At 41.3% G+C, this 25585-nt stretch overlaps 1 protein-coding gene across 4 annotated transcripts in view; it reads right to left on the bottom strand.

Moving 5' to 3' along the window:
* The window catches only part of AIM2 (absent in melanoma 2), a 91925-nt gene that overhangs the window by 8407 nt on the left and 57933 nt on the right, over positions 1-25585 (bottom strand). For 3 of the 4 annotated variants that reach the window (XM_037023783.2, XM_073222126.1, XM_073222125.1), the window contains 2 exons: positions 6834-6952; positions 3815-4096 (listed from right to left, as the gene is read on the bottom strand). In XM_037023783.2, coding sequence (XP_036879678.2) covers positions 3815-4076 — 262 coding nt within the window. In that variant the 5' untranslated portion in view covers positions 4077-4096; positions 6834-6952. Of the gene's footprint in view, positions 1-3814; positions 4097-6833; positions 6953-13957; positions 14216-25585 lie in introns of those variants that run through there. The other variant, XM_037023784.2, reaches the window with a different exon arrangement.

The raw sequence follows: 25585 nt of genomic DNA, 5'->3' as shown, positions 1-25585 counted from the left end.
TGTGTATATATACACATATATATATGTGTGTGTATATATATATATCTATATGAATAAAAAGACATGTACTTAATATGTTTATAGTGGACATAAACATTCACAGCAGTACTATTCATAATGGCCCCAAATAATAATCAACAGACTTTCTCTCTTATATATACATACACACACATACATATATATATATAAAACTAAAAAAATCAAATATTGCATAGCATCAAAAGAATAAAATACTGCTAGAAACTACAACATGAATGGAATTTTACCGTTATCATTCGACAAAAGGCAGATGACACAAAATAGTTTGTCTCTTATAATTCCCTTTATATTAAAAAACAGGCAAAACGAATCTGTGGTGCTAGAATTCAAGATAACAGCTATCTCTTTGAGTGTGAATCTTGCAGGGGAGCACAAAAGGGACACTAATAAAATTCCATTTATTGATCAAGATGGTTGTATACCATCTTGCATTCACTTTTTGATAATTTATTGAGCTGTCTAAAGATTGTTTTCTGTATTTGTGATACATTACAGTAAAAAGTAACATATATATGTGATTTATGTGTACGATGGATGTACGTATGTTTGTCTGTGCATATTTCACCCTGGCAACCTTACCTATTTGAGTGAGTGATGCCAAAGCATGTCCTTGGACAATGCCTATTCATTAAATTTTCATTTCCAGTTGATCACCAAATCTTAGTACTTCTCAAATATCTCTCAGTTCAGTATATTTCCTTCCATTTCCGTTTTATAACCTAACCAGAGTTGTATTATCTCTTCCCAACTTTGGAAAATGGTGTTCTTCCCAAAGTCAAACTGGCCCTCAATTTTTTTCCTAAACATATCTGGAGGGATCATTTCAAAATGCAAATCTGATGTCACTCCCGGGTAAAACCTTTTGATCACTTCTGATTTCTCTTGAAACAAAGAATTCTAATCAGATTCTATAAGGCCTGAAGTCGTCTGTCTCAGAGGGCATCTCCTCTCACCCTCTGGCAATTCTCTGTACGCCAGCCGCACTGGTTCTCTTTCAAGTCCTTAGGTAAGTCCACGACTGGAGCCACAAGGCCTTCGTCACGCGGTGTCCCTCTGACAGGCAATACCTGTCACTCCTATTCATGCTTCAGAGTCCAGCTCAAGGGTCACTTCCGTAAAGAAGCCTCACCTGACCAACTCTGGACTTTTGTTAGGTTCCCCTGACATACACTTGAGGGACCAACACACACTTCAGGCAGACCATTTACCTTAGCTTATTAACTCATTAGTCTTCTGTCAGGAAGATATGTTCTTCCCCTGATAGAGTATAAACTCTACAAATTTTGGATTTGTTTTTAACTCCCTGTTTCACCACCAGAACCTAAAGAGTTCCTGTTACCTTTTGGGAACGCGGTGGGTATTTACTGAGTGGATGACTGGGTGACGGGCGGGTGACCTGCCGCTCCTCGCCGAGGCCACCCCAGCGCAGCTGTATACTCTGGGCTGGGTGCCCCAGGTCTACGCCCAGTTACATTTCATCGTGAACAGCCATGATTTTAAAAATACCATGTCTCAAGATGGCCAGGCTCAGTTACTTAAGGCACTGTCAGGCAGAAAAGAAAAATTACTGGATGCTGTTTCTAATAGAACTTGAGCAGTTCTGGGCTAGCGGAACAGGTGATCACTCTGAATTTACTGGGTAGAATGATTTCATTATTCCTGCTGCTCAGGAGTAGAAAGAGCTACCTTATGAGGTGGGTTCTGTCACCTTTCAAAGAGTAGAAAGTGGGTGACTCTCTGTCAAGGATATTAGAGAGGGTTTCTGCTCTGGGAAGAAGTAAAACTAAGCCTCCAATGGTAAGTTAGGTCCATGAAACAGATGCTTCAGAGAGGTACCCAGATAAAGGCTCCCTTCTACGTGAACAGGATAGGAGAGAAAAGAGACTCCAGAGATGCCGACGGAACCACCATGTGGCTCTACCACGTCACAGGTGCTGCCAGGGAACCCTTGCAGCAGCGCGTATGTGCCCACCACACATCTCCCATCTTCCTTACAACCAGGTGCAGATTTTTAATTTATTATTTCATCTAGCATTTTCAACCTTCTGGCTTAATCTCACAGCACTTTTACAGACATCCACCACATTCTCTCTCAGCTTTATTTATCCAGGGTTGGGTCCTCATACACTTTCCTCTCTCTTCCTATAAAAGCCTGTCCCATCTACTGGTTATTGAACTCTGTCTTCATTCAAGATTTCTCCAGGTCTCCTCTACCTTCCGTGAGGGGAGGTCATAAGTAGAACCCTGTGTGCAGACCTAACATGTTTATACAGAAAAAACATTCAACAAAGGGTGAAAGGTGAAACCTACAGGGAATAAAATTAAAAAACTGGTCCTACCAGAATAATTAAGGGTAGCATGGGGCACACACAAATTTGCCCATCTAAAGTAGGCCTAAGAAGAAGCTAGGGTAGAATTTCAGAGCTATAAAATAGGAAAACATAACTGACGTCTTATACGTGATACAGAGCTTCCAATTATTCCTAAATTTCCTAAAATTCCAAAAATTACCAATCATTTTTACTTCGTCAGGATAATAAAATAAAATCCTAGGATCATCATAGCAAAATAGAGGTAAGACTGCAGTAGGGTAAATGCTTTGGCGTTCTCCTAGACTGAAAGAAGAATGAGTTTCTGATTTGAGAGAAAAAATAAGAGACATCCCTAAATATCTTCAGCCTGTTTGACGACTTTTAGATCCCTGGCTTAGATCACACACGGGCTGAGCGTTCCTTGGGACATTGTGTGTAGTTACTGCCACCTTCAGGCCACCTCTAAGACCTACACCTTCTAACTTCAGAGAGCCGATGAAAACATGCCCTACACAACCAGCCCCCTCTGTAAAGTGCCTTAGACGCTGCCCAGCAGTTCATCCGGGTAGCCCCACATGCTTATGTCATCACTTCTATTTATCACTTATCTGTCACAGAAATCCTGTGTGAGAAGCCATGTTATCCATGCTGGACACACACAAATACTCTATAAAAGCTGTTGTAATTGCTGCTGTTAGATTTGCATGTAGAATCCTAAAACTGCCACATGTAGAGACTCACTGGGAGGAGGTCCTTATTGGGTGGGGTGCTCCTCTGATGGTTCTTTCCAGTCGTTCAGCTGTCCAGCCAGGATGGACCGACTGCTCTTAGGGAACACAATCAGGGATATAAACCAAAGGCAGGTACTTCAGAGGCCGACGCTCAGTGATTTACTGACCAATAGAAGAAAACAGCCTTTTTTGGTGGGGAATGCGGATTGCTATCCGTGGAAGGGATGGAGAAGAAAGGATCTCTGAGTGAGGAGGAAAGCACCTGTGAATAGGACACTCCCACTGAAGGGCACCCGCTCAGACAGGCTGGGGGCACAGAAAGGAAGGGACAGACTACGCGGAGGAAGAAACGTGTTTAATACCCCAGTTGACAATGGCTCAGTGCTATCATCTCCTCATGCTGTGTCACACCTTCAGTGCAACCTGAGCACATCACAGACTTGTGTAGATGGTACTTAAGAACTCAACATGGAGGTCCTGGGTCCTTGCCCATTGCAAGCAGACCAGAGGCAAGGCCAGGCAACTGGCGAAGATTATGAAGTGGTAACGGGAGCAGGAGATGACGGATAAATCGTGGAATCTGCGCAAACCCCTCCTAACGATTCACAGTCAAAGGGGGTCCACGGGCAGAGCCCTAAGTTAGCAAAAACAGTCCAACATGCATGAGGGGTCTTCACTAAAGCCCAGACTAGGCAAAAGAGCCCTGGGAAGGGGAGAACACTGCCACAGTACCTTTTTCCTTCTCTTCCTGAAGGCATTTGGCCACATGCCTATAATTCAACTTCTGGAAAATCCGTATGGTCTTCTGCATGGCAGAGGCGACACCAACGTTTTGGATCATCAAGTTAGCTAACTCCGTCCTGCTTGCATTTTCTAGTTTACCTGCGGAAACCACAAACTCATCTGGAAGAAAGAACTTAAATCTGTCCAGTTCCTCATCAGTGATGTTATCCAGGCCGATTAACAACAGGATTTCTCTGTATTTACTTTCCATCTCACAACTCTGGGGTCAGCCTACAAAAAACCCAAAGCATGCAACGTCACACCACCAAAAGGGAATCTCACATTCCAAATAAAGCATGACGGTGGTTAATGTCTTTTTAAAGAGAAAATGCACCCAATATTTACTGTACAGTGAAGGCCCTTTAGCTGAATTATAAGTAAGGACTTCCTAAGCAAGAGGTTCACTACTGCCCTGAGAGGCACCCTTCTGGGGTGACACAGGGCCTCTGCAATTCTCAGGGACCTGCGTACATGCTACCTGTAATTTTTAAACCAACTTATTGAAGCGTAACTGAGATACCACAAAGTGCATGTATTTAAAGTTCTCAATGCGACACCTTTTGTCATATTTGTACACTTGAAGTCCAATTTATCAATTTCTTCTCTCAAGGACTGTGCTTTTGGTGTCCCCTCTAAGACATCTTTGCCTACTCACGATCTAAAGATTTTCTCCTATATTTTCCTCTAGAAATTGTATAGTTCAGAGTTTCTACACTTTGGTCTATTATCTGCTTTGAGTGACGGTGAATGTGGTGTGAGGTACAATTCAAGGTGCTTTTTTTTTTTTGCACACAGATAGTTTTCTGAGAATCATGTTGAAAAGACTCTTCTCCACCAACTTGCTTTTGAGCCTTTCTTGAAAATCCGTTGTCTTTATGTAAGGGGTAAATTTCTTAATTCTTTATTGTGTTCTACTGATTTTTCTATCTTGTTAGCAATTCTACATTGTGATAATTACCCTATGTGTAATATCCAAAATAACACACAAATATTTGGAATAAATAATTCAGTGTTTCTCTATATAAGATTAATATACAAAAACTGCATTCTTTCATTTCAACAAGACTCCAACAGACAAAAATCTTGAATAAAAAAAATAGAATTTCCAATTAACAGCAAAACTACAAAGTACTTAAAAACATCTAATGAAAGATATAAGACCTCTAAAGATAAAATTGTAAACTTTACTGAAAGATTTATAAGAAGACCTAAATAAATGAGGATATATGTGACATTTTGAATAGGAAGACTCAGCAAAATAAAAATGGCAACTCTTCAAATAAGCCTGTAAACTCTATGCAAAACCTCATAAAATGGGCTTTCTGAACAATTTATCAGGATGACCCTAAAGCCTACATGAAAGAATTAAAAAAATGCCCAAAACAAGCTTAAGGTATTTATTAGGAAGTATCATCTGTATTAGATATCAACACTTACTATAATTATATAATAATTAAAGCAATTTGATATGGGCACAGAGAAAAAACAAGGAATAAGTAGAGAATATGGGAACGGAAACACATATACATGAAAACATGGTATGTCAGTGGCACTGTAAGTCACAAAGAATGAATGGTAACTATAAAAGTGTTGGGACTAATGACAATCTATATGGGATAATATAGATTATGTTATCGAATCCTTATCTCACATAATACACAAAAATATTTATCTAGGTGGGTAAATACTTAAATTAAGAATAGTAACGCTGTTGAAGAACACAGAAGAGAATCTCATTACACTGGGTTAGGAGAGGGTTTCTTAAACAAGGAACAAAAGGACAAGCCAGCACGGAAACTGTGGCCAGATTTAATTGCCTGCACATCCTAAATTTCTTTAATGGAAGAAAAAATACACACAGTAAACCAAGTAAAAATGCAAGCCCCAAATTGTAAAGATATCTGCAATGTATATAATTAAGGGAGGTTCTGCAGTCGTAATATATGGAGAACCACCTTATCAATTAGAAAAAGATAATCTATCTGAAAAGTGGGCAAAAAGTATGAATCAGCAATGTACTCGAATGTCCAGTCAACATGTTTGACATTACTAGTAAGTAGTGACTTCCAGAGCAACCACATAGAGGGTGGAAGACATAAGCCAAAGAACAAAAAAGAATATTTATGAGCTGAAAATAAACGATTGTGCCTTTTAGGGGAGCCTGATACCCAAGTCAGTAGGGTCAGTGTTAATACATTCTGAATTAGGACTATGAATACGGCCTTATTATTGTTTCCTATAGGCCAGTCGTGACTGGAAAACTCAACTCACACATGTAAAGCTCGTAAGTGAAAACTAAACTATTACCAGGACCATTTTCAAAGTAACAAATACATTTGAAACGCTTGGGATGATAAAGGCACCCAAACAGTCCTACTGATCAACGAAAGGAACAAAGGGAACACATTTGTGAAGTGTCTGCGATGTGCCAGGTAGTCAGCTCAAGATGGGTCCTTCCTCTTTGTAAGAATTTCACCTTCTTATAATGATATTTGAGTGCATTTTAGATGTAAGAAAATGAAGGCTCAGCTGCTTCTGATTTTTTTAAATTTGTATATGCAAAATTTGCATTTTATTCTACAATATGTTTACTTAAAAAATGCTCCAAAGTATTTGTTGTAGGGTAAAACTTATAGCCCAAGAGAACACAGTCAGCTCTATCCGGTAGCCTCATGACGCCAGGAATACGCACACTGTAGTGTGAGAAGTCTGGTATTGCACCAGGCCTACTAACTGATCACTGGTTTAGCACCTTACAACTCACAGAGCGCTTTCCCATAGTGCCTGAAGATGGGAAAGCGAGGAAACAGAGGGTGCACATGCTTACCTCTGAATTGGGGGTGTTAATTTCTACCTGTCAGGGCTGCCTGGAGAACACAGGGTGTAAATGTTCAGCATGGCGTGCCTGACACACACCAGTTTTCATTTATTACAGATTAAATTGGGTATCTAAAGTGGAATGACTTACCCCAAACCACAGATAGTTAAAAGGAAGTAAGAAGGTCTAAACTCAAGTCTTCTGAATCCAGGCCTCTGCTCCTTCTATTCCCAGCTGCCTTTTTCTTGTGCACAGACTGGAATGATTCCCTGTTTAATAAAAACCAAAAAGGCTGGTGTTATTGGCGTTATTTATTTCACAAACTCTATTGTTTTAAATTAAAATGTTTTCTACAGAGAGCTGGATATGGGGGGACCTTCCTATAGGCCGGTCGTGACTGGAAAACTCAACTCACACGTGTAGAGTTTGTAAGTGAAAACTAAACTAGTATCAGGACCATTTTCAAAGTAACAAACACATTTGAAATGCTTGGGATGATAAAGGCACCTACCGATCAATGAAAAGGAAGAAAGGGAACACATTTGTGAAGTGTCTGATAATTCCAATATTAGCAATTATTTTCTTCACCTAAATCATTTACTTCTCTTCACCTAGAATATCTGCAGTTTTCTCCCTCCCTCTAAATTTCTGCTCAGGTGTCCCCTTCTAAGCTCAACCTTCCCTGAGCAAATTCTGTAAAACAGCACAACTCCATTCCTCTCCGTTATTTTACACTGTCTGCTTTTCTGCACAGCACCCATCTACTTGACGCGATAGGCTGTTCTCTACTGTTGCTTGTTCAGTTTCTAGTTGTCGGTGTCTGCTGCAATGGGGCTGACATATGGGCAGGGATTTCTGCTGTACATGGCTGCGCTCCCACCTCCTAGAATAGTATCTGGCACCCAATTAGATCTTCAATAAACATTTATTGACCAAATATTTGTTGAATCAACACTCTAGAAATTTCCTGTCTACAAGTTCAGCCTCCACTGGATCCATTTGGTTTGATGAATCAAGGGCCAGGACTGCTTGAGACTGGTAAGGGTGATTTCCTCACTGTATATTATTCTGACAGGTTTTCTAAGCCTAGAAGAGCATAGATAAAAGCCAGAGCAAATTCTTACAGTCAGCTCACAGCTCTACCTGCAGAACGATTTCAAAAGGGAGAAAGATAGAAAAGGCTTGTTAAAATCCAAGGTTTTTATGTCAAAATATATTCAAGGCAAGGACTTGGAAACTCTGTCTCTCAGAGAAAAATCCAGCTTCCTATGATCCCGTTACCCCAGCCAAATTTGATTCTGCAAAAGGAGTGAACCATGGTGCATTATAGGGAAACTCAAAGCCACTTAGTTTGTGTGAACCTCCAAGGCAAACTGATACCAAATCAATCATAGTTTATTTTAATGCATTGCCACTATTAGTAATTTTATTCACTACATTCTCACTGGTGAATACAATAGTGATTTATGCTATAGTTACATCTTTATTCTGGATATAGCAATACACTTTGCAATTACACAGTCACACAAGCCCTAAATTACTCTCATTAACATTAAGAAGCACTGTCATATTTCAAACCCATGGAGGGGCTAGATCTCTGTTCCCACAAAGTGACCCCATTCTTTATTTTGCTACTTGGTGTTCCAAGACTGGAATCCCTGAGTGAAATGCTGGAGTCTGTTTCTGGCTTTAAGCAGAGCTTAAAGGGGCCATTCTAGGTACCATCAGGACAGAACTGATAGACGTCACCCCTGACGTCACCTCCTAGAGACTCACTCTCCTCTCCTGCCCCTACTCTGAGTCACCTCTTCAGTCCACAGCACCCCAGGTGCTCTTGCAGCCACCTTCCCTGTCCAGGGCTTATGGTATTAGTTGGGTCAAAGAAAAGTAAAGGAAGATAAAAGCTGAAACGCAGCTTGCAGGACGGGAGGAGCAGTTTGGCACTCATCATGGCTGGGGAGCCATAGCGGCCAAGTTAGAAAGCATTTCCTCCACTAACTTTTGATGACCTGCATGTCCACAATTCCTTCTGCTTCCTCCTGACAATCATGAAATGATATCTTAACTACATTAAGAATATAGGCACATATATTTGGGTGCACAGAAAATTCGTCCCTTGGTCCAAACATTCCTAAGCCCAAACCTGAAACAGAAAGGAGAGGCAGTTCTGAATCCAAACACCACCTCCCCGATACCTTTAAATTATTTCCCACTTCTCAATATGTGAATATAAGTCAAGCAAAAACTACTAAGAACCTTAAGTTTTCATTCATTCTGCCCTTATTGCTGAGTAAATCTTAGTAAATTGCAGATTTTAGAATTTGAGGTGAGAATCTCCAAAATTTGACATTTGAGGGGTGGGGGGGGGTTTCAGTGTCTGCAATAGTAAAGAATCTCATCTCCAATTTTAGGGTAAAGTAATATCTGAGAAGGTCTTGAGAGTAAAAAGAGGAAGTCCTGAAATAAAGCAGAGAAAAAGAATTCCCATCCGAGCAAGGACGAGAGAAGCCCTCCGAGGTGGTATCTATCTTAGATGGAAAGATTAGAGGATGGCCAAACCAGAGACAGATAAAAGCAGAGATGGAGTGAGTCGCTCCACTACACTGAGAGCAGAGAACAGAGGCTTGGATGAACCGGAAACTCCATTCATTCATATACTTTCCCTGTGCCATGCTAGGAAGCGGAGCTTAAAGGGGCCATTCTAGGTGCCATCAGGACAGAACTGATAGACATCACCCCTGACATCACCTCCTAGAGACTCACTCTCCTCTCCTGCCCCTACTCTGAGTCACCTCTTAAGTCCACAGCACCCCAGGTGCTCTTGCAGCCACCTTCCCTGTCTAGGGCTTATGGTATTAGTTGGGTCAAAGAAAAGTAAAGGAAGATAAAAGCTGAAACGCAGCTTGCAGGACGGGAGAGAAGGCAGACCAGGTGGGAGAAGCATGGCAGCTGCGGACAGCAGAATGGCCACCTACTATTTAGCTGAATTCCCACTTGGTGCTTAACCAGATGCCCACGAATAGTTTTTCTTGAATAGCCAAATATCTTCTAGAAATAATGATTCATAATACCTAATAATACTTCTTAAGAAATTAAATATAGAGAAATGGAGGAATGCTGTTTATTCCTCCTTTTCTATAATGGATTAAGGGTGCATTACAAGAAGTATAGTAACATTATCAAACAAGTTGAAATTAAGTTAATAATTTAATTGAAATTAGTAATTTAATTAAAATTAACAATTAAATTATTGTTATTTTGTGTCTATTAAATTAGTAAAGTTAAAAACTACAAATACATTTATGGAGACACTGATAACTCGCAGGATATCCTTGGAAGCAGTTTATGAAGGCCTATCAAGAGCCAAAAAAAATTGTTACAACTTTGACTTAACAATTGCATTCAAGTGATGTATCTTATGAAATGATTCAAAAGCAGATGTCCACACTGGAGTTGCAGATAATGAAAACCTGAAGATGTTCATTTCAGAGTTATTTAGAAAAACAAAAATAAATAAATAAATCAGGAAATAACCCTCATGCAATAATATTCATTTATTTCATTACTAATTTATTTGACTGCACTACGTAATGGGGATACAGTTCAAAAAAAGCAGAATCGAAAAAACAAAAAACACCCAGGCCTGGAATGGGCTTATATTCTAGTGGGAGAAACAAATAAAACTATGTCTCAGGTGGTGATAAGACTAATGAAAAAATAAATCAAGTAAAGTAAAATGATCCAGAAATTAAACTCAAGTCATGTGAGCCAATGGTCTTCTTAACGCTTTACTGACTAACCTCAAATAGACCTCCAAAGACTCGGAATATTCAGTGAGATCCGCTACTCCAAATTCCCCCAAGGAGAAAAAAGGAAGGAAACGGTATTGCCGCAGCTGTGAAGAGAGCATGTGGGGACTCCAAGATGTCTGTCCTCCCAGAAGGACAGGGGACTTGCCTGAGCCAGGGAGACAGCTGTTTGTGAGCAGCCCACAGGGCAGAGGCCGAGGCTCTGACTAGGATTCTCCCTCCGACTCTCTCCTGACCTCTGAGCCGGTGGCTGAGACCCAGACCATAGCCCTGCTTCCACAAAGAACATGCCTCAGGAGTCATCCTCTGATGTCTATTATTCAACAGCGGCTCTGCAAACAAGAATCTGAGCTGCCACCAAACTCTTGGGAACCCTTTATGCACAAAAGGCCCAAATTCTATGTTCCTTCAGACCCTCTTACTGTATCCTGGGAATACTAGGGTCTGTGGACCTCCAAGTGTCATTTAAGAAAGCTATTCAGATTTCCTGATTCAGCTGTCCCCAACTTGCCAGTGAACTTTTACAAAGACAAAGAGAGATGTAAAGATTTGAAAAAACAAAAACAAAAAACCTCACACCATTAGTCAACCTACTGCCCAAGTATGATACGACCTGATGGAAATGCCTAGATAAAGGCATCCGTAGTCTTAATATACTTTGGACCCAAAACCTGTCCATCTAAAATCGAAAAGTTTGGAAGGCTGTTTGTCCCTCCCCTAATTCCTTCCCCTCCAGATAACAGAAATGGGGACTGGGCTGAGCAGAAAAGTGAAACCAAACCCTTTGTTCCATGTTACTAATACTTTAGTGGCCAAGGTGTCATTTGTTCCCATCCTCCATTCTACATACATTCAGGAATTGCAATGTCTGTGAAGTATCAGGGAAGAATTTCGGGGAGGGGGCTGGATCCTGGACCATCACATTCCATCTGTGGCCCCTGAACTGACACATGCTCACTATAATGCAGTCCAGTGAGCACAGAGTCACAGAGCTCTAGGGACAACCCTTCCTGGGCTTGTGGTTTTCTCGGAATGCTGTGTTTAGCATCAATAATGAACAATCAGTACGCTTGAAGCTACTATGTTATATGGCAATTGTATCTCCATTTAAAAAGCAAGAAGAAGCCACATTAGTTAAACACTAGCTCACAACCACCACAAGCAGCCCAGGTAGGATAGGGCACATTCTCCTGCTCTTTGACCTTAGATCGGATCTCTGCTAATTGTAATAATAAAGTGGACAGGCAAGAGGCCAAGGGCAAGCCACATCTTGTTTGGAAGACGCTGGGTGTGTATGCAGCTCTTCTTTTTCAAAAAGACTAAAATCACCTGACAGGAGGCCTAATAACATACAGATTTTTCTCCCTATACAATGGGGTTATGTCCCAATAAACCCACTGTTGAAGCTGCAGACACCATAAATCAAAAGTGCACTTGATACAACATCTTCCTAAGCATCAGAGCTTAGGCTAGCCCACAGGAAACCTGCTCAGAACCCTTGCACGGGCCTACCATTGGGCAAAGTCAGCCAACCTGAAGCCTGATTTGCAAGGGTGCTGACTATCGTGTAATTTACTGAATACACTACTGAAAGTGAGAGGCGGAATGGTAGTCGGTCGGTGTGTGGCTGCTGAAGCGGGGGGATCGTGCGGCTGACTGTGAGCTGCGGCTGGCTGCCCGGCCCGGCATCACGGAAGAGGATCATACTGTGCGTTGCTGGCCCAGGAAAAGGTCAACATTCAAAATCTGAAGTACTGAATGAATCTCTTTTGCACCATCGTAAAGCCGAAAACTGTGAGTCGAACCACGGTAAGCTGTGGCCCGGCTGTATATTATAGAACAAAACTAGAGACTTGTTCTATTTGGAACTTGAGGGAAGTGGTGGTTCTACGACACGATAAATATCCTAAACGCTGCATTAACTGTTCACTTTAAGTGGTTTACTTGTTATGTGAATTTCACTTCAATTTTACAAAAAGAGAGAACTTAGAGCTAAATATTTACACAAAAAGGCTACATCTGGAAGCGATTTACTTGGACTTGAAAAAAATGACATGTCCCCACAGAATTCACGACATAGGACTTAGGAAAGAAGGATCAAGGGGAATATATAAGTATTGACCATAAAAAAAGATTTTCAACAAATACAAACAGAGAAGAGGAAGAACAATATGAAAATAAGATAATAACACCAAATACAAATTTTTTGATTATCCCAATACATATAAATTAAACTTACCAGTTTAAAGAAAATGTCAGATTGGATTACTGTGCAATCTGGGTCCTATGCTACTTATAAATGACATGATTAAAGCATGAAATTACTAAAAGGTTGGAAAGGGAGGGATGGCGAGGGATACATCAGCCAAATAATAACCAAATGTCCGTATGGCTTTATTAATATCAAAGAAAACTCTGAGACAAATGTCAGAAGATATACACTGATTAAAGGTCAGTTAACAAAAAAGTGTAACAATTCTAAACACGTAGGTTAAGAATTTAATATACAGTTAAATAGACTCAATAACACAAACAAAAAATTCCTGCAGGGATAAACTGACAAATCACCATGATGGCGGGAGATGGTAGCACACTTCTTTCAACAAACTAGAGTTCAAACAGCCAAAAAAAAATCTCAGCAAAAATACAGAAGATTTAAACCAGACAATTAACAACTCTCATCTGATGGAACATTTAGAAATACTTATTACATATTCATTAAGGCTATAAAAGATGTCTCTATAAATTTTAAAGGGTAGTTATCACATAAATTTAATTGGTTCCCCAAACTCCAGTGATTTAGCTGTGAGTGTGGGAAACAGGACTTAAATGGACTGAAATAAATTTTCTGCCATCAAACAGACTTCAGGACATAGAAATCAGAATGTGTAATAGAAACAAACTTGAAAAGTCGTACTTCCTGCCATCTGAGTTTATGTAGTGAGAGTTTATCTGCGAGGTATTTTTTGAATTGCAAGAATAATGTAAATTCCAGTTTCGCACTCTGATGTTTTCAACCTGGTATTACGTCATAGGCATTACGTCATGCCGTTGTTCTTGACTTTTCCTTGGGACTGCTCCCCAGCCCTTGAGTTTCTCCCTCCTTCAGCCAGCTATCAAAAACCTCTAAATATAAACTCATGTCGGTAAGACACCTACAGACCCACACACCTATGACGTAAGATTTCGTTTGAGGCCCAGTCTGGATCAACCTTCTGCAAAATATATTCTAATTCTTGCCACAGCCAAATGCATTTTCTTTCGTTATAGTCTCAGTTGTGGTGAAATAAAAGGTGACTTATTCCCCTGTCAGCTGAAAGTTTAGAATCAGACTATCTACAGCTTTTCCTTTTCTGAAATAGTCAAAACTGGCCCTTTCTCCCACCACAGAAACCCAGAAGTAATTTTCTGATTAGCAACTGGCTCCTCTGGAGCTTTTTCTAGAAAACTTCCCACAGGCCTTACCTCACTAGAATCTGGTTCCGCAGCAGGCTATTCCTTGAGTCAAAGCTTCACGGATGCTTATTTGTCATATTAGCTGGAAAGATCAGGTAAAGCTCCTCATTTATTCATAACGGGACACGGTAAGAAAAGGTTTTGAAAGATAATGTGGAAAAAATGCCACTGGTAGCTTCCTGGAAACGTGGCCAGCTCTCCTTGGTTATCTGGGTGCTAAGCCCGGGGAAGGAAGGGGAGTGATTCATACAGGATGTTAAGGCTCCTCCCCTCAAAGTGCTTAGCTTTCCATTTCCTTTCCCAGTCAAGCCTGAACAGTGTTCCTCCTATTAACTTGAGATATAAGCCAACGATATTTTAGAATAAGTAAATGAAAGCTAAGAGCTCTTCCTTTATTTTGCTCACCAAATTTCAAGGAAGTTCATATCTACAGTGTTGGTTCTTAAAAAGTGTAGCCTCTAGACAGGCAACATTGACATCCCCTGGGAACGTGTTAGATATGCAAATTCTGACCCAGTAAATCCAAAACTCTCAGGGTGGCACAAGCAGTGTTTTTACAAGCTCTCCAGGGTGATTCTGATGAAAAATTTGAAAGCCCCGGCTCAGAGCCTTCCTGTCTAACTGTCTGCAATGTGGCACATGGGCCACTAAATCCTGTAGCCTTGGGTGAGGTTCAGATTGCAATTTCAGTTAACCACATAGCCAGGCAAAGAGGTGAGTTGGTAAATCCCGCCTGAAAAATGGCAGTGGATGTGGCTGGAAGAGATACTGATCGTATTAGTACAACACTGAGCACCTTCAATCAGGCCCGGGCAGGTCTACCGTGAAATCTAGACAATCTCCCAGCTCCAGGACTGGGATTTAATAAAGCAATACTCAGTTCTCCTAGACCATCCCTTGCACGAAGGGTGGGGCCTGCATGTGAAATGTCTGGCACGGCGTCAGCTTAGACAGAAGGTACAGGAAGCGGTGACACATGATATTAGGGATAGTAAATTAGCATTAGTGGTTTGCCAGGCTTATATGTGGCAAATAGACAAGACCTACAAATTGGCTCTTACTCATTTTTCATCTTTGCGTTCATTCAACAGATACTTATTGAGCATCTATGTGCTCAGCCTCTTTTTTTTTAAATGACCAAACTGCTATAGAAAGCCTCCTCCTATGCTGGCCACTTCTTCAGGAACCCCTTGGAAGTAGTAATGGTTCTTCCAGGGCGTGCTGACCTAGGTGTGTCTTGACATCATGTTGTTTGAGTTCTATCAACTCTAATGAACACAGTGGAGTAGGAAAGCTCGGCTATGTCCTGCTCTGGAACTAAATACTTGGATGGCCATAGGACTAGGGATCTGCATGTCTGGCCACCTAACATGCACATGACCTGGAATTAAAATCCCTCTAGAAACAGAGCTCATCACGTCTGGCAGGAACTGAGATTTTCCTCAGCCACTACTGTGATCATACCTCAGGATTAAGGATGCAGGCCCCCTCAGGGAAGAATCTCTATTTTTCCCATCCTGGATAAACACCCTGGCAAAACCAGATGATTGAGTAAGTTTGAAGGCAGAGGTTTCCCAGGTGGCATTTTCTTCAAACAGGACGGTCCCCTTATAGAGTGTGAATCTAACTCCAGGAATTGGGGAGAACACAGCATACCAGGGTATACTACAGTCCACACAAGAAAAGATTTCCTGGAGAAAAAAGCTGGTGCTATAGCCAAGTTTCAGGGAAAGTTGCCCTTTAAGGAAGTTTGTCAGTGGACAAGGAGGTGGTTAATGGGGTTTGACCATCCAATAATGATCTCAAACCTCAAAAGGGGTTATAATCCTTTTAGCGTTGGGGACTTACCACTGAACATAGAGGAGACCTTGCCTTGTGTCATGAAGACAGTGCTGCTGGGAACACGTCACCCAGAAAGCAAACCTCTGGGCTCTCATATGTATTTTTATCATGATTTGATTTGTGCTGTTAGTGCTGCACTGATTGGCTCAGACGTAAACAAACCAAAGACTGTGTGAAGAGAGGCCCCAAGTGGTGGAGTTTTGATAGATCATCTGGACTGCAGTCACTCAGCCCACTGGATTATGATGAATCGCATTTTTTTTTCATTTTAAAAACATTTAATAAAGATACATTATATACACATGGGCCAGGCATTGTCTCAGTGCTTCATAGATATTAATTCATTTAACTGTGGTAACTGCTTATGGGTGTCATTTTACAAAGAAGGAAAATGAGGCTCACGAAGGTTGACTTGCCCTCGGGTGACAGCTAAGAGTCACGATGAGTGGCATTTTTTAACCATTGAGATACTAAAGTTATAATCTGAGCAGAACTACATTACTTAATGTTTTGGTTTCTCTAAGAGAGTATCTAGAAGGCTTCACCTGTTCATCGCTCTCCTGCTTTTGACGAGTCATTCTTCTCCCACACGCTGTTGTCTCATGAATACCGCGGCCTCAACGCTGTAGACAATTCATGGGGAGCAGGGACAGGCGATAACATAAGCATCTAACGACACCGTCAGTTTAAACTTCCATCCTTCTTTCTCATGAGGAGCTCAGAGATCCAAGCAGGAGAGTTTAAGGCACACAAACTATTAGATGTCAGAGCCTGTATCCTCCTTGGTATTTGACGCTGAATAGGATTGTTAGGTCTACAGGCACAAGATAAGCAACTCTATCCTCAAGCTGGCATTGGCCACAGAGGCCACCACCAAGACGCAAGAGCCCTAAGAACTACATTTATTGGGCAAAACCACTATTGTGTATGATTCTTTTTTATCAGAAAGGTGGAGGTTGGCCTTGTCGGGGGTGGTGTTCTGGGAACCTGAATACAATACAAGGGTGAAACTAACCCTAGCAGGCCTCAGGCTGTTACCCATGAATCTCAGATGTTATGCATTACACCCAAGAGGGGATGTAATGGGAAGAACTCAGATCAAAGCTCAGATACTACCCCAGAGAGTCAGGATGAAGGCCCGCGCTGAGGAGTCCAGGTATAAGGCAACAGAATGGGGGCAAGGGGAGGGCACACAGGGGCACAAAGGCTCTGGAGTGGACAGAGGGAAACTGAGTCGCAAGGAGGACAGCAGCTTGAGTCAGCAGAACCCCTGTGGCCTTGAGCTTGGTGGGAAAGGGTCCAAAAGGGACCGATCCTGCTTGGAAAAGGTCTGTGCACCTCAGGTTTTCTATAGTCACTGACATTAGGCATTCTTCTGAAACCATAGTAAGGTCCCCTAGACACTACAGGGGAAAAAATTAAGATGGAGACGTACTGGAATGTTTTCTTAAAAGTCAGAAAAAGACAGATGAGTACAAAACCCAGAAAACTGAACTTTCGATTTGTTTTTTGTGTGTGACTTGAGCAAGAGTTGTTGCAGAAATGAATGAGAATAGTAAGAAAATGGCAACAGCTGCATGGACTGTATAGTTCACAGAAATTCTGCCATCAAGGAAGAAGAGAGAGAGGTCAATACATCTTGGGAGGCTTAGTAGGTAACAGAAAAATACATTATTTTTTAAATGGAGGCAACAGGTACAGGTACATGTGCGTGGTTGACTTAAGGTCAAGAGTCAAAAGAAACTGTGTGAAGTGTGAGGGTAACAGAAGGTCTAATCAAGCTCCTGAAGGAATCAGGAAAGGGCACCACGCTCTGGGGCACAGGCGGAGTTCACCTTGAAGAAGAAGAGCATCTCCCCCTGAGGCAGAGGAGGTGGGAACACAGAAAAAATAATAACACATCAAGTTCAAGTACATGCATCTGTATTACATACATACTATTTTTTTCGTAAAGCCAAAAAAGCAGCAGGCTAGCCAATTAAGATACGGTTTCTCCAGGAAGGCTGTAAGTTAAGTCAAGTGATTACCCGTCTGCTCTAAATCAATGGATGTTTCTTTGTACAAGGGGGAAAGATGAAGGACCAGAGTGTCAAGACAACCACTCAGGCTCAGAATCACTGCAATGAAATGACTCTGCAGCAGACAAGAGAAAACAAATGGAGACCACGTTCACCTCCGTAGACTTCCGGATCAGGATGACGTTTTGACCACAGATTTGAATTTCTCTCCCAACCCCACTGCAATCACTTGCTTTGTTTTGTTGCCGGCTTTTTTATAATGAAAAATTTCAAATACAAATTTGAAGGAATAAGATAATGAACATTTACATAACTATCACTTAGATACAAGAAATGTTCATGTTTCCCTCTAAATTGCAAACATTGTATGGGGGGGGGTGTTTCCTTATCTGTATACATTTACTGCTGACTATTTGAAACTGAGCTGGTATGGTGTTTAGCCACTGAATACTTCAGCAGACATTTATAATAAAAAAAAATTCCAAGTAGCCTTGATATCATTACTATACCTAAGAATATTATAAAAAAATGCCATGATCACCTAACATCCAAACCGTTAAGTCAAATTTCCCAAACTGAGCTCAGATGCTTTTATCTTTAGGTTTCCCATCAAGGCTCGTGCATTCCATTTGCTGTACATCTCTCGTCACTTTCACACCAGAACAGCCGCACACACATCTTGCTTTCTTATTATCCCCATGACATTGGCATTTTGAAGCGTCACGAGTAATCACCTTTTGAAATGACTATGTTGCTGATGTGCAGTTTCTCATAGCAGCACCAAACCTGTTCCCACGTCGCCTGCATTCCCTATATATTGGAACTCTGAACTCAAGTCTTGATTAAATACAGATAAAACTTTTTAGGCAAGGTGATTTCAAAGGCAGCCCTGCTAATTCATCCTGCATTACACCAGCAGGCACATGACACCAAGCTGTCCGCTATCAGTGATGCAGTTTGAGGATAACAGCTTTCTCTACTTTCAACTAACTGAATTCTTTGCAAGAGGCAAGCCATCTGTAGGATGATACTCAGGCCTCACCCAAATATTCTATTTCCTAACAACCTTTTATCGAATGGTTCCAAAATTCATTGGTAATAATTGCCTGAATCAGTTCTTTCAAGATGGCAAATGGTGATTTCTGGTAGACTCATTCCTTGTTAGGCTTATCAGCTGGCAATCTTCTATAATACCACAGTTCCTCCTCTAAAAGGCAACATGGCAGTCCTTTGGGATATTCACCAATATTTCATCTTTTTCTTCCTATGATGGGTGTATTTGTTAGTCAGCTGTAGCTTCACTAGCAAACGATCCAAAATCTTGGTGGCTTACAACAACAAACATTTCTTGCGCGCAGGTCTGGGATTTGGCCGCAGCTCCGCTGCAGCTCCACTGGGCTTTGCTGCAAGCTCTGATCCGTGTCACATTCTCCCAAACCAGGAGTTTGAAGGAAGCAGCAGTAGCTCCTGGGGGCCTACTCTTCCTGCTGGACAGCATGAGTGCAACGCCGAGAGCAAAAGCACAAATTGCTCTTGAAGCTCCTGCTTTGGGCCAACCTGCTGTCACTTCCACCCACATTTCATCAGCCAAAGCAAGTCGCATCAGTAGACGGCGGAAGTTTACTCTGTTTCTAGCAAAGCAGAGAGAAAATTATTTCCTACAAAAACTATACAATCTGCCATAACGGGACTGAACTTTTCCACCTTCCTAAATTTAGACATGGCCATATACCTTGTTTGGGTCAAAGAGAGATAAGCACACAGGTATTTTTGCAGCACCTTCCTTTCCACTGCAACAGAGATCAATGCCAGTATTCACATTACTGAATCTCTGTCACTTTGCACCCCTAAGTGAGGATGATAAGGATCAGAATTCCTGCTAACTCAAGACAGACATAAGGTGAAAGTGAAAAATAAACTTGTTTTAAATCATTAAGATTTTGAGGTATTTTGTTATTGCAGCACAACCTACCTTCCTAATACAAAATTACTAATTTTCAGAATAAGGAGTTGTGTACTAAGAATCTCTACTGTAGCAAATAGATTTTTGTTTCCCTTTTTCTTTTTTGATTATCGATATGGATTCAGATATTTTTACTGATACGCTCAATCACAAACATTCTTTGTGACACTCATCCCCATCTTGATTAGTAAGAGCCCCTTCAGCTGAACCCTTTTAACAAGACCCCAAATAGTATTTAGCATTTCCTTGCATTCTGATACAGTAAGAGATCTCAGGCTCACCTTAAATTTTTCTCTGCCTTAAACTTAGAACTTACCGTTTCTCCAAGGAGTCTGGTTCCTTTTAGTGAGAACGGTATTTTAGAAAACAATAGTTAAATGTCAAGTGTGCTCCTTGCTTTGAAGCATAATGGCTGCTAAGCTCTTTCATTGGACAAAGCATGTTCTTGCATTTTCTCTCTCTGTCCCTTTCTACACACACATATATATGTATATGTCTGCATATATAATATAGACATAGACATTATATGCAGATATAGATGAATTACATTGTATATAATGCATGCTATATTTTATATAGATTATGTGTAGGTAGTATTACATATAACTTTGTGTTTATATTGATATCTCCAATTCAGATTTGATATTACAAGCTGAACCCATTAACTTCTTTGGTTCTGTATTTTTTCTCTTTTCTCACACACTGAAAACCTTAGATCCTAAGATCAGCAACAGCTTTGCTTATTTGCTTTATTTTATGATACACACACAATAATTTCAAAAGTACAACATTGACAATAAAAACCAATGAGCTAAGATTTCCTTGAGTACTTCTGGTCCTTAGAAAATGTGCCACCAAAAGATGGATAGTCAGAATCCTGTATGCAAGACACCTGAAGAAATTCCTTTTAGCTACATGTTATCTATTAGATATGCAATTCAGTTAGTTTATTACAGGTTTAGATGGGAAGACAAGATATGTACAATGTGTCTGACATAAGGATCCTAGGGAAGCCTGCTCTTTCACTTCTGTTTCTAATCGCCAGTGTCAATATAACAGCTTTGTGCCATCGTTTGCTCCTAAATGAAACTGTCCTCTCCTGCTATGAAAACATATATTTGTCATTTGTTAGGTATTTAGTATGTATTTGTTACATATATGAAAACATGTATTTGTTAGGTATGAAATACTAGGTATGAAAACATGTTAGGTATTTAGTATGCCGACGCCAGTTTTCAAAAGCTCCCTCACCGTTTTAACTTTTTACAAAATGATTCAATGTTTGCATATATTGCAAAATGCTCACCCCAATAAGTTTGGCGAACATCCATCACCACACCGATTACTATCTTTTTCTTGTGATGAGAACTTTTAGGATGTACTCTCTCAATAACTTCCGAACACCCAATCCAGCACTATTAACTACAGCCACCATCCTGTGCCTTACTGTATGGGCTTTACAATGATGTAACTCCTGAAGCCCGAAGACTGGACTAGCAAGTGTAAAACTGCCAGTGAGGTGAGGACATAATTGCAGGGAACACGGAAGAAAATCACTGGAGAGAAGATGAAGGGAAAGAGCTACAGCTCAAGAGAGAAGGCTGGACCCCGGCTGTGACTACTGCAAGGGAAAAGCTAGCTGTGGACACCAGTGCCATCATTATGCTCTGAGGCAGAACCTTAAACTGTCTGAGGCTCTGGTTCACCTGTGTTCCAGTCCCGCAAAAGTTCAAAAAGGAGGAAACGCATTTAGCCCACAACAGAAAAACAGTAGCAACAACTGGTTCTTATTTAGCAGTTACTATTGTAATGATTTACCTCTGTTAGTTCATTTAATCCCCCTGGCAAATCTCTACGGTAGGTCATACGATTATCTCCATTTTACGGATGAGGAAATGGAGGTAACGTAGCTGAAGTCATAGACAGTAAGTGGCAGTCTGGACTCTCATCAGAATCCAGCACCTAAGAAACTCTTTCCCCAAGGGCCATGTATTCGACTGAGGGAACTTAAAGGATTATTCAAGACAAGTGGGCTCTCTATAGGCTGTAGAAACCGGGGAAGGGGGATCCTCAAACCATGTTTTCAATTCCAGCTGAGCCACTTAATCTCCAAGTGTCTGGCGTGATTTTTTTGTTTAGAAACCGTAATCTTACCGACTCTGGTACTCAAGGAAGAGGCTGTGTGCCAGCTGTTTGAAGTACAAACTTCACCTTGTGATGCTGAGTGTACCTGTGGGCACCATCGATGGGGAAATTATGAGAGCTCGGAGACAAGTCTGGTGTACTTCGGTAAGCACCTGTTTTGTTTTGTTTTGTCTTCTAGGTTTTTGTTTACTTACTTTTCGTGTAACTTGCCCTCCTTCACACTTAGTCTGTCAGTTTCTCCTCCACCCAAGTATTCAAACCTGAGCTCCAGGGACACAACATAGTTTCAGGTAGAGACAACTCTCTGGTCTTCCCATGCCAATTTCATAAACCAGGTAATGGCCACACTGTGCACTGCTGACACAGTTTACATTTCAAGGGCACTCTGCCAAGTGGAAAGTAAGAAATGAAAGAGAAACAAATTCAATGGATATAAAGTGGTAAAAAACACTCTTCCTCTTGGCTCTCAATTTAAAGTGCTGTCACTGAAACTTACGGCCTTTACTGTTTATACCTTTTTTAGATCCAGCATAAGAGTTTAAGCCAAGGGCCTATGATCATCTGTTCTCGGCTCCCATCAGACACCTGGGCTATTACCACGCAGTCAAGTCAGGCAGGACAAGAAAACAATGAACGAAATACCCATTATTCTTCTGTTCTCTCTGCTCTTTGTTGATGTCATTATTCGTCTGAGGACATGACTGCAAGAGGGACAGAAAGAATCCAGGATGAGACGGGCCAGAGCCAGGGCTCAAGCTCAAGAGAAAAGACCAGCCAATCACAATTCTGCAGAGAACAGAAGTCTGAGGTTTGCTGATGTCAGAAGCTGTATTAATCCAAATGACACTAGCTGCTATCCCAGAAAATCTGAGAATCTCTGTGGATGTTTTGCTCATGTTCCACTCTGATGTGAGTGTTCCCAACTAGGCGTTCTCCTCTAAGCACAGACACAGATGCCCAGTTTCCTTCCATCTTTGTGGCCATTCCATCTTGAAGATGTGGATTCCAGCATCGCCACTGGCATCTATAGCCAATAAACAGGAGACGAGATAAACAGAGTACAGGCAGTGCATGTTTTTTAATAACCACCTCTGCCTGTAAGTGGGACCCATCACATCCACTCACGTGCCATGGGCACCCAGCCCCAGCTAGACCAGGCAGTCTGCAGAGGTGGCCCCTAGAAGGGGAGTATGAGCATTTGGTGGAAAGTCAGCTATGTCACAACAGCTCTAGGAGGGTTTTAGGCTCCTGCTCTGAGACAACTTGTTCAGGAAAAAAACGGCACTGGGAAGGAATGTGAAGGAAAAGATCACAGGCTGTTGTCGATCAATGACCCTAGATCTAGGCAGAACAAATTAGCATAGGTCACAATTGGGGAGTCATTTGCAGAAGACCTTTCCTGTCTTCCTTAAGGCATCGTTCCTCCCTGGGACTCTCGCGCATTTCATGCTTTCGTGGAACCCCAACCTCTTTGGACACCCATAGTGGCAATTCTGCTCCATTCTCTCAAGACACTGCTAGGTGACCAGCTAATCAACAGGCAAGATGTTCACAGTTGAATTGGGTCCTGTCTTTGATGCATTTGCATTTCAATGTTTATTTTCATAACCTGAGGACTGTAGAAAGTTTGGATCCCATGAAAATGCCTTAATCGCATCATCACAGTCCAGTTTGGGGAAATCTGACAGGCAGCGAGCCCTCTGGGAGCACCCCCTAGCACACAGCCCACAGTGTATGAACGGAAGTCAACTCACTCATAAAACACTAATCAATAACAATAAGATGCTAAAACTAATAATATCTCTGTCATTGTTACAGTGCTTAATACTTTACAAAGCCCTTCACTATCCATGGACAAATCAAAACAATAGTATGAGACAGGAAAAGCACATTATCACACATTACCTCCCTTTTACTGATGAGGAAACTGAGATAAGCTAAACGGCTCCCCTGAAGTCCCAAGGTTCACCAGGATCAGCTAAAGATTGACACCAAGATATGCCGACTCCTCATTCAGTGCTCCTTCTCAGTTCTGGGGCCATAGCCCCTTTCTTGGGATGTCCAATTATTTCTAGGTATTCAGATATCTCTCTTTCAAATTACCTTCTAGCAAAAACTAGCTGTTCACCTGTTTTCCAACCTGGCCTTCCACTTGAGATTCATTTCCTTCTTTTCTCTTGGACATGCATTACATCTCAGTTCATGTTCTGATGTTTTCTTCATCCTATTTCCTGATGGTCAATTATTGGGTGGGAGGAGAGGGGTGAAGTTTTGTATTTCAATTAAAGTTACATGTCTGGTATCACTGCATTTACGTCTCAATCCGCAGAAAGTTTCCACAGTTATTGCTGTCCTTCCCACTCACCCCTGCCAACCTACACGCCAGGGCAGTGACTCACTCTTCCCCTCCTTTTTTTTTTAGTTCCTGAAAGGTGATTGAGCAGCCCTGACCCAAGAGGGCTGGGACGCAGCAGGAAGGCAAGTGAAGACCCGCGACCTGACACGTGGTTGGACGAGGACAGCACCTACAAGCCACAGGTGGGAGTAAATCATTTGCCAGTAACTATGCTTAGGAGAAAATCTGGGTCATTTACTCCTTTTTTCAGATTCTCTACTTTGTTCAAGATACTCCATTCTATCCTCATCCCATATCCCTGCCTCTTTTCCACATCACATATTCTTTTTTTTTCTTTTTTTTGGTATCATTAATCTACAATTACATGAAGAACATTATGTTTACTTAGGCTCCCCTCAACTACCCCCCACATACTCTTTCACAGTCACTGTCCATCAGCATAGTAAGATGCTGTAGAATCACTACTTGTCTTCTCTGTGTTGTACAGCCCTCCCCGTGTCCTCCCCCCATTATATGTGCTAATCGTAATGCCCCCTTTCTTTTTCCCCCCCTTATCCCTCCCTTCCCACCCATCCTCCCAAGTCCCTTTCCCTTTGGTAACTGTTAGTCCATTCTTGGGTTCTGCACATCACACATTCTTTTAATTTCCTCATGATCTCTCTGTCCTTCCTTTTCTTTGCTCATTCTGTTTTCCAGAAATTATTTCCTAATTAGTCATGCTTGATCCTGATATTTCTGTTCACTGCTTCCTCTCAAAATTTACCATATTAACTCTTGAAATATTTTTCTATGACAATCTTGTTGCTCTAAAATTGAAGATAAGTGTATAGGGCTGGGATAGGCGAATTACAAGCCAAATGCAGCCTGTGATCTATTTTTCTAAGCTAACAACAGTTTTTACATTTTTAAAGGATTTTCAGTCCAAAGATTAGTATTCCACAGAGCCAGGGAGGCCCATAAAGCCTAAAACACTCTCAGACCCCTGTTCTGGACTATGAAAAACTTCTGTTCCCTTGTCTACTGCCATCCTCAGTAATCTTTATTCTTCTTTGAGATTCTCTCTCCAGTTTTAAAGTAGAGGATATAGGATCATAGGGCAACGAGCTACAAAAAAGTTCTGGAAACTAAGGCTCCTAATATTTTTCTTTATGTGGCATGACCATTATGAGAAGATTTAAGGATTTTTTTTTTCGATTTAATGTTTGGGGGTGGGTAGAGTGTTTGGGGTCATAGCAAACAACTCCTCAGACCATGGTTTTTACCTTCCCAATGCATCCAGGGCCTAGGGGACAACCAAATCGCCCCCCTCCAGT

The sequence above is a fragment of the Manis javanica genome, chromosome 14, assembly GCF_040802235.1.
Source record: "Manis javanica isolate MJ-LG chromosome 14, MJ_LKY, whole genome shotgun sequence".
NCBI classification, from domain to species: domain Eukaryota; kingdom Metazoa; phylum Chordata; class Mammalia; order Pholidota; family Manidae; genus Manis; species Manis javanica.
Note: the sequence above shows the minus strand (reverse complement) of the source record. Positions and strands in the feature narration are given on the sequence as shown.